The sequence below is a fragment of the Motacilla alba genome, chromosome 1, assembly GCF_015832195.1.
Source record: "Motacilla alba alba isolate MOTALB_02 chromosome 1, Motacilla_alba_V1.0_pri, whole genome shotgun sequence".
Classification (NCBI taxonomy): Eukaryota; Metazoa; Chordata; class Aves; order Passeriformes; family Motacillidae; genus Motacilla; species Motacilla alba.
This window is the reverse complement of record NC_052016.1, coordinates 107,882,432-107,894,518: the sequence shown is the minus strand read 5'-3', so window position 1 is coordinate 107,894,518 and position 12,087 is coordinate 107,882,432. Positions and strand designations below refer to the sequence as shown.

Sequence of the window (12,087 nt, the reverse complement as noted above, 5' to 3'; positions counted from 1 at the left end):
CTTGTTGAAGGAGTCAGATTGGCACAAGATTTTGGCACTGGGTATAGATCAAGATTTACTTTCACAACTGTCTGCAGTTGTCTTTAGTGGGATTTTTTTCCAAAGACATACAGCTTGCATAATACCTTGTAGCAGTTTAACATGCTTGCTCAGCAGTGTCTTTAACACATTTCAAGATATTTTCTCACTACTTTGCTTTTCCTTGGAATCTTGAATTGTACTATAGGGGTTTTGTTTTTTGAAGAGTTAAAAATTAGCATTTTTTATTCTGAGTAACTGCATTGTTCTTCCTTCTATTCAGCTGATTTTCCTTGAATGTTCCTCTATCAGAGATACCAATTTAGCTCAACTAGTAGAAAATTCTTTTTTGATGTAGAAATGTCAGATTTTAAATTCTGGTGTCTGTTTTGAAAGGTGATCAATCAGTCATTAAAGTGATGGTCAGCCGCTGATCTTTGGGCATTATATGAAGCATAATACCCTAATTAGAAGGAGTGGTTCTGGGCTGCTTCCTACATATCTATAGCAGAGAAATCCTTATAGAGCTAGAATCCTTTCTTTCTGTTTTATTCGTTTACTCCACATTTTAAGTGAGGAATTTTCTTCTGTCAGTATCAACCAGTGTGATTGTATATTTTTGTCCTTCAGTTCAAAACCTCAATTTAATGATATATTAGCTGCTAGAAGTTGTTTAAGCTTTGATCAAATGTGTGTTGTCAGATAATGTAAAAATGAAAAGTAATTTCTTAAAACAGAAGGAAAGCCACAAAAAATACAGATGTTCAGATTTTGTTCTTAAAACTGACATGGATTTCACACTCTAGGTAGCATTTGCACTTCTTTCTTCTGTGAGTAGAGCTCTTACTTGAAAATTTTCAGTCTCTTTTTCAACTTTTAAGGGTCCTTGTTGTTTTTTTTTTTCTAATCAAATAGCTGTCCTTTTGATAGGATGCTTTTCCATATCCAGTAAATAAAATAAATACTCCACAGGTGTATTTCAGCTGATTTTCCAGGAATTTCTTCTCAGCTCTACATTTAGCTGGGAAGTTTTACACTGAAATAAAAACACTTTCCAACTATAAAAAGAATTAAAATGGGTCAATCTGTAATTTTCGATTTGCTGCCCATTCACTTCCTTTCTAAAAGAAGTGCCTCAGTTTCTGTGTCCCTGGTTATCAAGTACCAGATCCTCACTGAGCAGATTTGGAAGGTGGACAGAAGATCTAATGGGTGGTGACACCATTCTGTGAGAAGAATCAGTTGTTAGAATCCAGGCAGTCTAATCTCTCTTACAAGTCCGATGGTGGTTTGATTACTTCAGGAAAATGGGATGAAAAACAGTTTCTAGTTCTCCTCATGTTCCCTGTGAGGATATTGATTTTTATGGCAGAGGAACAGAATTTCTTCAAGAAGTACTAGGGCAGTACAATGCACTGAGCATTGCCTGAAAGCTGGTATCAGTAATTCTCCTCAGTGAAGGTCTGGAGTAGTGACCAGTGAAATAACCAATTTTCCTGCTCACTTTCCTTGAAGTAAACACTTTTCCTTCTGTCTTACTTGCTGAAGGCAGAAATAACTGATAATGAAGTGGTTCAAACTAGCACAGGTCTGTTCATGAATGAGTAACAACTGGAATGGATGCTTGCTCAGGCATGGTAACTCAGGGAGGAGCAAGCATAGGACACTTGACAATTTTGAGGGTGAAACATCTGTAGTGCTTTGTGTCTGCCAGGGACAATCTCATGTTTCTGTGGCTATTTTGTGTAGTTTAGGTAATGAGGCTTGTCTGTGGCCCAATCTTCTGTGGCAGTTGCCTGCAGGATATACTAATTCTCTGAGTTGGAGACCACCCAAGCCCAGTGCTGTTCAAACAGTCCCAGGCTGTGTTTGATTATTGCTGTCTCACCATTATGGGTGGTATGTTTGGTGAAGAGAGCACCAGGCTCTATCTCACTCTTGAGGTTCTTCCCTCTCTTTAGGATGCTCAGAGACACAGACTTGCTTCATGCCTTCCCCTTTCTGGTATACCTGATGTAGATTTAAGGGCATTTGGTAGGGGCAGAATTACACCTACTAGGAATTGCAGCTGGAGAAGTCCTCTTCAAAGGCGGTGACAGAGTTCTGATTTTTTAAAGATATATATGATAGGATTAAGGATTTCACCTAGCTATGGATTTGCTGATCTTTCTGAAATGAAATCAGTATTTAGTCATTAACTATGATGTGAGATGGACCAATCTGAAGTCTGAGAATGCTCTTGCACATCCTTTTTAGTTGTTCGAGTCTGTGGCAAATTCTGCCCTTCGTGGCATGGTGTGACTGCCGCTCCAGTGTATTTCTATAGCCAGCACTATCTGAGCCTGTGCCTTTCACTAATGCTAACAGTCTGAAACTTTCTGCTTGATTAAGTCTTTAAGCTAACTCTAGGATGTGTTTGGAGTAACTTGAATGAGTTCTCAAAATGCTGTTAAGCAATATCTTTATGGGCTTTGCATATCAACTTCTCCATTAACTTCCTCAGTTCATTGCACTCTGCTTACGAGTGAGTAAGCACTGTTTGAAAAGAAGCCACGCCCTTCATGAATTCTTCTAGACAAAAAGTTACAAAACATTCTCTAGCAGAATTTCTGCTTAGACAGAATCCTTAGAGAGCTTTCAGACTTCAATAAATAAATGCTTCATCGCAGTTACTTAATTCTAAAATAGGAAACAACAAATCTGTGGAGAAGAGGATCACCCAAACTGGAAAAGAGTTGACAGTAGTATTCTGTGGGTTTTTAGGAATTTTAAGAAATTTAAACTGGTATTTGTTGGAATGTTTGGATACTGTGCTGTAGCTTATTGAAGAGAGTAGAGGACAGGATTTTTCAAGCTAGTTACTCGTATCAGTATGTAATTGCACGAATCAGCTAGTGATAATTTCTGCTTTGATCTTACACCTGATGGTGGACATTCTTTTAAAAGCAACATTACTTCAGTCAGAGTAATGCAGCCCTGAGTAGTCTGAAATCTGCAAGGGGCTTTGTTGGCAGTTAATTCAGTCCAAGGGCACCGAGTGCTTCCGATGGGTGAGCAGTGATGCAGTTTGCTTGGAACTGGGATATCTCTGGGGGAAGAGGGAGCAAGGGATTCAGGCAGATGTAATGTTTGCACATTCTTTCAGTAACTGAAAATGTAAACCTCATTTTTAATGAACAGGGAAAGTCTGTCATTTTGGTTTCCTTGCCAAGTTGGAAGCTCTCCATGCCCCTGGTAGTGTTGCAGTTGTCAACTTTTTCTTTAAAATATTTGTACTGAGTTTGTTTCTAAAACAGAATAGATGTTAGTATAAACATCCCATTTGTTGGTGTCTGGGTTTTTTTACTGACTAACTTGTGATTGATTGATTTGATGAAATCTAGCAAGTACTGACTAATCCTGCAGAGAATGATAGAAGAATCAATAAAAGGATGAGTTCCTTAAGTTTGGTTTGAGTCCTTGTCAGTTTGTGCTGCTGGATTTTTTTTCATAGCTGTGTTCGGCAGGGATTAGTATTCATCAGTACCTGTCACTGCATTCCCTGTTCCTGTCAGCTTTCCCTCTGCACAATCTCTTGTGTGCTGTGTTCAGAGCTCTTCTGAGTGTTCAGGTAATCTCCAGGGCCGTGGCATCTCCCGGTGCTTTGATCAGCACTTACATGTGTTGTAACTTATTTCAGCATTGCTAAATCTTTTGCTCACCAGTCAAAGACAGAGTAAAAAGACAAAAAAACCTGGATCCCAAACTTGTAAAAATGTGCTTCCAAAGCTGTTTAGCTATCAGTTGTTCAAATCAAGTAATGCCCATCTCCTTCCTCAACTCCTCAAAAACCAAGCCTGCAAACAAAACCCAAGCAGACACCCCCCACTCCCTCCCCTTCCCCTGCCAAGGAAACCAGAGTAGATGAATTTCTCAAAATGGCATTGCAGAACATGAGGCAAAACAAAGATAAAATGTAATGGTCCTGGCATGATTGCTAAAATGGTAGGTGGGGGGCTTTCAGAGCCTTGGCTGCTCTGTGTTGAGTGTCAGGGCTTGAAAGGTTTTCTCATTAGCTTTTATATGTTTTCTATCAACAATGAAGCAATCCAAGCAGTAGATATCTGAAAGAAGATTTCTGTTCATGGATAGTTGAAGTCACTATTCATTAGTAACATGATTAAATAGTGATCAGACTGCTTTATATCTAGAATGTGCTTTGTGTTGTGTTACACTGATTCACTCTTAATTTCATATTGGCTGTCTGGTGTAATACATATAAAATCTCTATAAAATCCCTGTAGTGTTGGCAGTTTTCAGAGATTTGGGTAAGAAAGACCTAATTGATGCCTTATATATTCTTGCAGCCTCCCTACTGATACTTTTCTGTTGCTTGTGATGCCTGTTCTGTGCTGTTCTCTGACCTTCAAAGAACTAATGTGTAGGAAGATCTGATTTATTCTGTGCCAGGAAGCATAAGCTTGTTGAAGAATCTAATCAGTTGCACAGTTCTTCAAATGACCACTATCTGAAACCTCTTCTTTTTCTGATCAAATAAATTCTGTATAATATGGCAAAATATTTCATTAATGTGACGTTGTTTTTCTGATTGTCATCGCTTTCTTTGGGCTGTAGGGCAGCAGTGCCACTTTGGTTTTAAAAGCTTCTTGCACAGATGTTGTTGTAGAGAAACTCAAGTAATATATAAACAAGTAATATTGAGGGCTGGGCTGTTGTAGTTGCTGGAGTTCATCTGGGCCACAGAGCCAAAGCAGTTCCAAGGCATTAATTCATAAATAGCTCCTTTTGTCACCTGATGACAAAAGGTAATATATCAAACCTTGTCTATTTCTTACTAATAAAACAGTATTGGGAGAGATGGAGAGCTGAAAGCACACAGACAGACACACAGACACACAGACACACACACTTGATGTTGAAACTCACCTGAACCTTCCCTGTGAGACCATGTCTCCAGCCAAATTTTTGTAGGGCTGGCAGTGCCATGTGGGGGTCTGACCCGGAGGATGACAGAAGCCTTCAGCAGAGCAATTGCTCTACTTCTGAGACCCTCTTCTTTTTTTTTTTTTTTTGTGGCCACTGCACTGCTTCAGGGAAAAAAACTGAAAATAAATGAAAGGAAATAAAATAAACTCAGTAAATTTCATACTTTTAAACTAGTAAGGATTCAGTGAATGGGTTTTCTTTTATTTTTTGCATTTGTGGAGGGAGGCTTAGCTCAACATCTTGCACAGTCCTCAGCTTTGTGATTTGAGAGGTAATTGAAGACTCTGTAATATCCCATTGGTTTGATCACAACTCCTGCTGCTGACATTTTATAATGAATATATTGCTTATAAATAACATTTTGAATGTATAAGGTTGTATAAGGTTGTACAGAGATAATTACACAGCTGAAATGCATTGGCACAGGGCCAAAGGTTAAGCACTTTCCACCATCCCTCCTAAATTGAATTACTTCACTTTATGAAGTGTATCATCAGATATTGTTTTCCTTACTCTCAGAGGGCAAATTAAGGTTAATAAAAGTCCATTTGAGATTACCCATATATGTGAGTATTTGTATTTTTAGAACTTTTCTTTGTCAATTACATTTCTCACTTGACTGTGTTTATGTGAATACAAGAACACAGGTCAAGGCTTCAGCTCATGTTTCTACAATTTCAAACTGTTTTACCTCTCTTAGACAGATGTCCTCTAAACTGGATTGTGAGACCCTACAAGGTTATTCAAACTGAGCAAAACTAAGTGCACTCTTTCCACTAAGCTGTGGTTTCTCACTTGCCCCAGATCCCACTATCCTGGGTTTCACTTGACCCATGTAGAAGCCATTTGACTCATTTGCTTCATTCACTCCTCAAACCCAGTATTTGTATATCCTTGTCTTTAAATTTTATGTTAAATAGCATACTCTTCATACAAGGCAACACAGTATTTTACCCTTCAGCAATCTGAGAACCCTTTAGTAGAGTTGAAGGGGGGGAATGGTTTTCCATTTTCTGTGATAAATTAGTTATATCTGTAATCTGAAATAGCACACACATACTGGAGTCACCTGTTCTCATACTCTGCTTTTACAACATTATCCTCTCGCTGCAAGTGTCCTCTTTTCACTCTGCTGCTGCATGCCCTTCCCCTCTTCCTACTTCCCAGGAAAGAGGTTGGTTGTCTTCTCACTTGATACCACAGCTGTTTCTGCCTCTTAGCATAAGAAAAAGCAATATAAGAAATGGCTTAGTGTATGGGAATATTTACCCATATTTAATATGTATAATCTTTCAGCCTCTGTGAGCTTCAGGGACTTTGTTTTTCCAGAGATGGTGTCTTTATCACTTGGTGGACTTTTTTTGGTCTATGAATTTGAATTTTTAAAAATCAGTGTACTATCTTAGCACAAAGAATAGCTTTGGAGTTATCATATTGGTAACATTTTGGTATAATTTTTAAAAGAAAGGTGTGTTTTCCACCCCAAAAAATTAAAATAAGAAATCAGTAAGTTGCTATTGTTAATCATAACATTAAATGAAAACATTGGTCACAAACTAGTTAACATTGTCAGTCTATTACAATGCAGTATTGAAGAACAAAACATTAGAAAAACAAAAGAGGAATAATGGTTGGGAATGGTTGGAGGTAAAATACGTAAAGCTGCCACTTAGAAATCTATGCAACTTGCTAGGCTAGGCCTGTTTGGGTTAGGATTTTTTTATGTGTTGAATGAAACAGTGTCTGAGCAACTTTTCTCTACAGGTTATTGACATGCCAGAACACAATCCTGGAGATATGGGAGGAACAATGAGACTGGGGAAGAGGAGGACTGTTTTTAAAACTGAAAATTCTGTTTTAAGTAAGTTTTTTTTCTGCTCTTATGACTTTGCCTTTTGGATAGGAGCTTTGTAACATGGAAAATCATAAATACTATCATTTTAAGCAAACATTTAGGTGGCAGCTTCCCTGAGTTCATTCACTCTGATCCTGTTATTTACATTTACTGAGAATTGGAGTGAAAAAAAGAAATGCAATGCATCTGTAGCTCCCAGTGAAACTGTCACTGAGGGCTGGTGGTTTTTTAAAAACAATAAGTAAAATGTTGAGAAAACAGAAATTCTTCTCATCCAGTTAAATTCATTGTGTTCTTGGGAAGGTCAGAGTGCTTTCTTCCTGTTTTCTAGCCTGATCCTGAAAGCAGTCTTGTTTTGGGAAAGCAGAGTATCTGTTGCAGAAAAGGAAAATGATTTGCTGTTACAGGATGCTTCAGATAACAAAATAAAAGCAACCAGAATATAGAAAAAGTTATTTAATTAGATCTATGTGTATTTTAAAATTGAAGTAATACTTGTCTCCTGTTAATCAGCCCATTATACAGTAGTAATATAGTTGATGCTGCAAAAATGTAAAAAGTAATTTCTTGTCCATTAACTAACATTATGTATTTCTTATATTGCCCTACCCCTGATATTGATCTGAGGTATTCTCTATTTAGTCATGTTAAACTTAAGGAATGTATCCTTCTGAGTACTTAAAAATTACATCTACTTCAGCAGGAGACCAGAGTGTAATACCATATGCACTTTTAATGAAAAATCTGCAGTTCTAGAGATGCCCACACTACAGATCTAACTAGCCTGGGGGACTCTTTGCCTATGTCTGATATAGACATGCATATCACAATGTACAAGTTGTTGTGTGACCTAAACACTTCTTGGAAAAGTTAATAAAAATTAACATGTGTTGTAACTCTTGACCAATATTAAGAGTTGTTTAGATCTGTTTAGATCTTTGGAAAGAACAAGAAAAAGCTATGGTAGTTTAATCAGGAAATCTGATTTCTTTTTGTTATGCTTTATAACTTGGATGGAAATAATAGTTTTGAAAAGGTGTCCTTTAAAATTAAGACATACACCATATTTTGTAAAACGGCAGTACTATTATTCTACAGTTTTTGAAGATGCTCTTGGCAGTTTAGTTCATGTACCAACCCCCTAGCAAGACAGTAATTCTCATGACCTTAGTGTAAATTGAGAGCAAAGTTTGGGCCATGATTATAAGTAAGAGATATGATTGAAATCTTGTTTACTGCATATCTCAAACTTGCTCCTTGTTGCTGTGAAATGCAGAGTGTTTGAAATGACGCACAGAAATGTGCTTCTTGAAATGAAGACTGCCAGAGTCATTTGGGTAATGAGATCAGGAAAACAGAGAAAAGCAATATTCTCTGTTCTTTGGAGGTACTATGCCAGGTGCCATGCATAATCTATTAAAATGGAACAGATGCTACTAAAAGGCTTCTTTCCCTGCATCTTTTGTCTACAACTGTTGTAAAACCCTGAAGGGATTTTACATTGCTGGTTCACTCAGGCTTTTTTTTTTTAAAGCTTTAAAGCTTTACAATTTAAATTAGTTAAAGTGTGTTTAGATTCTAGTTTGCCTAAGCTATTTCTAGTCAAGGAATGTTGAATATGAATCCTGAATAAACTCAGGTAACAGTGAATTAAAAGAAACTAGTCATCACTCAGGAAGAACAGAAGAACGCAGTGAGATGAATAATGTCTTGTTGTGTTTAACAAGTGTTAAATGTGACTTCTTTGAGGTTTAAATTACAAGGAATAATTGTAGCCACTATTAAAGCAACACATAGACTTTTAATTTCTCTTTTGTTGTATATTCAGGGAAGCTGTATGGTGATGAAATGTTTGTAGAGGAGCGACACAGGCATCGATATGAGGTAAGTACTGTCCTTTGTATTGGTCCACTCCTCTGTATGTAAACATCTGGGATAAGGTGCCTGAATACTTTCTGAATACTGACTCTCAAGGAGACACACACGAGGTGGACTCCTGGAGTTATCTCTGAGGTAGTTCAGAAGGGATCTGACTCCATCAATGTCTCTAAAGGGCCTTGAACTATCAGATATGTGCATGTAACTGATTCAGACAATATTAACCTTCCTTAAAAGGGAGGAGAACGTGATGGTGGCAAACCTGCTCAAAGTTTGGATAGTAACTGAGTGGTTAAAATATCATCAAGGAAATGAGACAGCTCACTGCAGAGCTCCTCAGTTTGAAGGAGAGCTGCATCACAGCTTTTGTCATAACCACTGAAATTCAGTGTTCAAAGGGGAGGTCAGTCTGCATCTGGTGGGCCGTTTAAAAAGAGGGAATTCAGGCTGTTTGGATTCAGGAGAGCAGCAAGCAGAAGTGACCCTGGCTTTAAATTTTGAGTATTGCATGGTAACTTTTAAAACTGCTGATTCATCTCTTTATTTAATAAAAATGCCCACTTTTACAAATTTATGCCAGAGTTGTTAAAACAAGAAAGCAAAAGTTCCCAACCCTTACTCAATTCTCTTCGTTCTTGTATGCATCTAAAAACATTGCAATTAACTGCTACTGTTTGTTAAATCAAAAATGAGCAGAACTACCATTGTTATTGCTTTCAATGTTTCAGGTGAACCCAGAATTGACTCACTTCTTTGAAGGGAAAGGTTTGAAATTTGTTGGCCATGATACAGAAGGGAACAGGATGGAAATTATCGAACTGGAGAGTGAGTGTCTTACTTGTTTGTAATACTTACTGCATCTGTTAAAACTGTATGAACTATAAACTATAAACTATAGTTTGTTGAGTGACACGTAGACACAATATTTAGCTGTCTTAACAGCCAAGATCATTTTAGGGGATACTGCTAACTCCCCTTGTGTATTACAATGGGCAAAAATTCAGAGTAGGTTAAGAAAAGTCTTACACTTTGCAAAGGCTCTGCACGTATTTGATTATGTGGGACAAATGTGCTCCTTTTCCAAAAGGTCCCAAGTCTAGTTCAGGGGGATTTGGCATTGTAGAATCATTGAGTAATTTGGGAGGTCATATAGTCCAACCTTCTGCTTCAGCACAGGGCTACCTTCAAATATAGGTCAGGTTCTCTAGAGTTGTATCAGTCAGGTTTTGAGTACCTCCAAGTATGCTGTTGCTTGGACTTCAAACCACTCATGGCTGTTCTTTGAATCCAGAAGTCTGGCCATTTTTTTAACACACTTTGTGGTCTACCCATAGTCCACAGCTTCCAACTTAAAGGATAGGAAATCATATGAAAAGCTTTGCTAAAGTCAGAATTAAGGAAAGCCAGTGCTCTCTCTTCATGTTCTGAAGGTCAGGAATTTTCTGTGGTTTCTTGGAGCCTTCTTTTTGTCTTGAAGAAGGGCATGGTGACTGCCTTTTTCTAGTCATCAGAGACCTCTGGCCTTTCATAGATTTTTATCTATATGCCAGTTTCACAGTGACATTGCCCTGCTCCCTAAGCACCCTCAAATATTCTTGGTCAGGTCCAAATATGCGTTTCATTTTTCCCAATTTGTGTTTCATTTGTGAAATGTGTATACATTGAGTATAGCCAAAGTATATGACATTACTGGAGTGTATTACCTAGATGGTCTGTGAAATCTTCATCCTTGAAGCAGAGACCTCCAAAACTTGACTAGACAAAGCTGACAGAAACTTGATTGAACTTTGAGTTTGTCCCTGCTTTGAGCATATTGTTCTGAATAGACATGCATAAATAGATACTGCAAACCAAAATACCGTGAAAATAACATGGTAATTGTAAACTTTGTGACTTTTCCAATTGTGTCCCTCTCCCCCCACCCTTACATGTTGGTAGAGGTTTATTATTCAGTTTTTGTGAATCAGAGGATGATTTTTCCTTAGTTTGCCCAACCAAACTTCTGCTTCTGTTGTCAGTTGCTTTTTGAGGAAAGAAGTTTTCTGCTGCCTCACCCTTAAATTGACATGTGCTGCTCTGGCTTCTGGACACTAGTCTGAAAACTTCAATAAGGGTTTTTCCTAAAAGTTTTTCTACTATCTTCTTCCTACATTGTGTAATTTTCTTTGATGCCTATCTTGCAGATCACCCATATTTTGTGGGAGTTCAATTCCACCCAGAATTTTCCTCAAGACCTATGAAACCTTCACCTCCTTACCTTGGACTTTTGCTAGCAGCAACTGGGACACTGAATGCATACCTGCAGCGTGGATGTAAATTGTCTCCAAGGTAATCTTTCTTTGTTGCTTGCCTGCAGTTTGACTGTCACATTTTTGGAGGGACTATCCCATCCTTCAATTGTGAAGCCCAGAAGAGGAAAAGGGAGTTCTTCATGTATTGATTTACTTGTGACTGTGTGCCTGTCATATACCTGGGTGTAAAATAACCTGTAAGCAGGAAGCTCAGTTCCTCACTTCTTCCTTTTCAGAAGCTAAAGCCAGAACATTACAATCAGAAAAAAAGTAAAAAACCATTAATAAATTCAAATGAAGATAGCAGCCTCCTGTGTTAACTTCCATTGACAGTAGCTTCATAGGGAAAGAGATTTGCTAGAGGATCAAGCAATGAAGTGAAATTTGTACCTAGTTGTACTTGAATGATAATAATAACAACAAAGAAAACACTGATTTTATTTTGCAGTAGCTAAATAATAAATACTATCTTTCAGAGACAGGCCTGAAATAAAACAGTTGGGATACCTTTAGACTTACAGAAGAATTTGGATCTAGGTCAGAACTGGATGGTTCAGCCAAAACTCTGTCCTTGATCTCTTGGACACAGAGGCTTTGGTTTATTGAATGTCCCAATGTATTTTTTAGCCAGGGTTAACTAATTCTTGTTTATTTCAATGATATTAACAACAGTTAAAATTTCATTATAATAACATTAATAAAGAAATCAGAGGGAAGCCTTGGGCACAGTATCAAGAAATAAAAAAACAAAATCATAAAATGACTGAATGATAACATTGAACAGATCCAACTCTGGCATGTTGGCTTTTCCTCTAAACAAGACACCAAACTAATTAATTCTGTGGGTTGGGCTTCCCCCCCACCCCAAATCTTGTGTTCTATTCAAATAAGGTCTGTTTGTTAAGAGAGAAATAGAAATTTTATTCAAGTTTGAGTAGTAATGGGAAAACAGCCAAGCCAGACCAGACCAATCTGTTTTGGTCTCCTATTCCTTATGGGGATCAGTTTTTATTCACTCTGCCCAGTTGTGCAATGACATACATACAGACAGAATGAATT

The 12,087-nt window shown here is 37.7% G+C and overlaps 1 protein-coding gene across 5 annotated transcripts in view; it reads left to right on the top strand.

The window, feature by feature from the left end:
* CTPS2 (CTP synthase 2) overlaps positions 1-12,087 on the top strand; it is an 84,017-nt gene that overhangs the window by 61,375 nt on the left and 10,555 nt on the right. For all 5 annotated transcript variants that reach the window (XR_005259357.1, XR_005259356.1, XM_038157166.1 and 2 more), the window contains 4 exons: positions 6,769-6,865; positions 8,688-8,743; positions 9,466-9,562; positions 10,921-11,065. Coding sequence is in view for 3 of the 5 variants with exons in the window: in XM_038157166.1 (XP_038013094.1) it covers positions 6,769-6,865; positions 8,688-8,743; positions 9,466-9,562; positions 10,921-11,065 (395 nt within the window). In the remaining 2 variants the exon portion in view is untranslated. The remainder of the gene's footprint in view (positions 1-6,768; positions 6,866-8,687; positions 8,744-9,465; positions 9,563-10,920; positions 11,066-12,087) is intronic.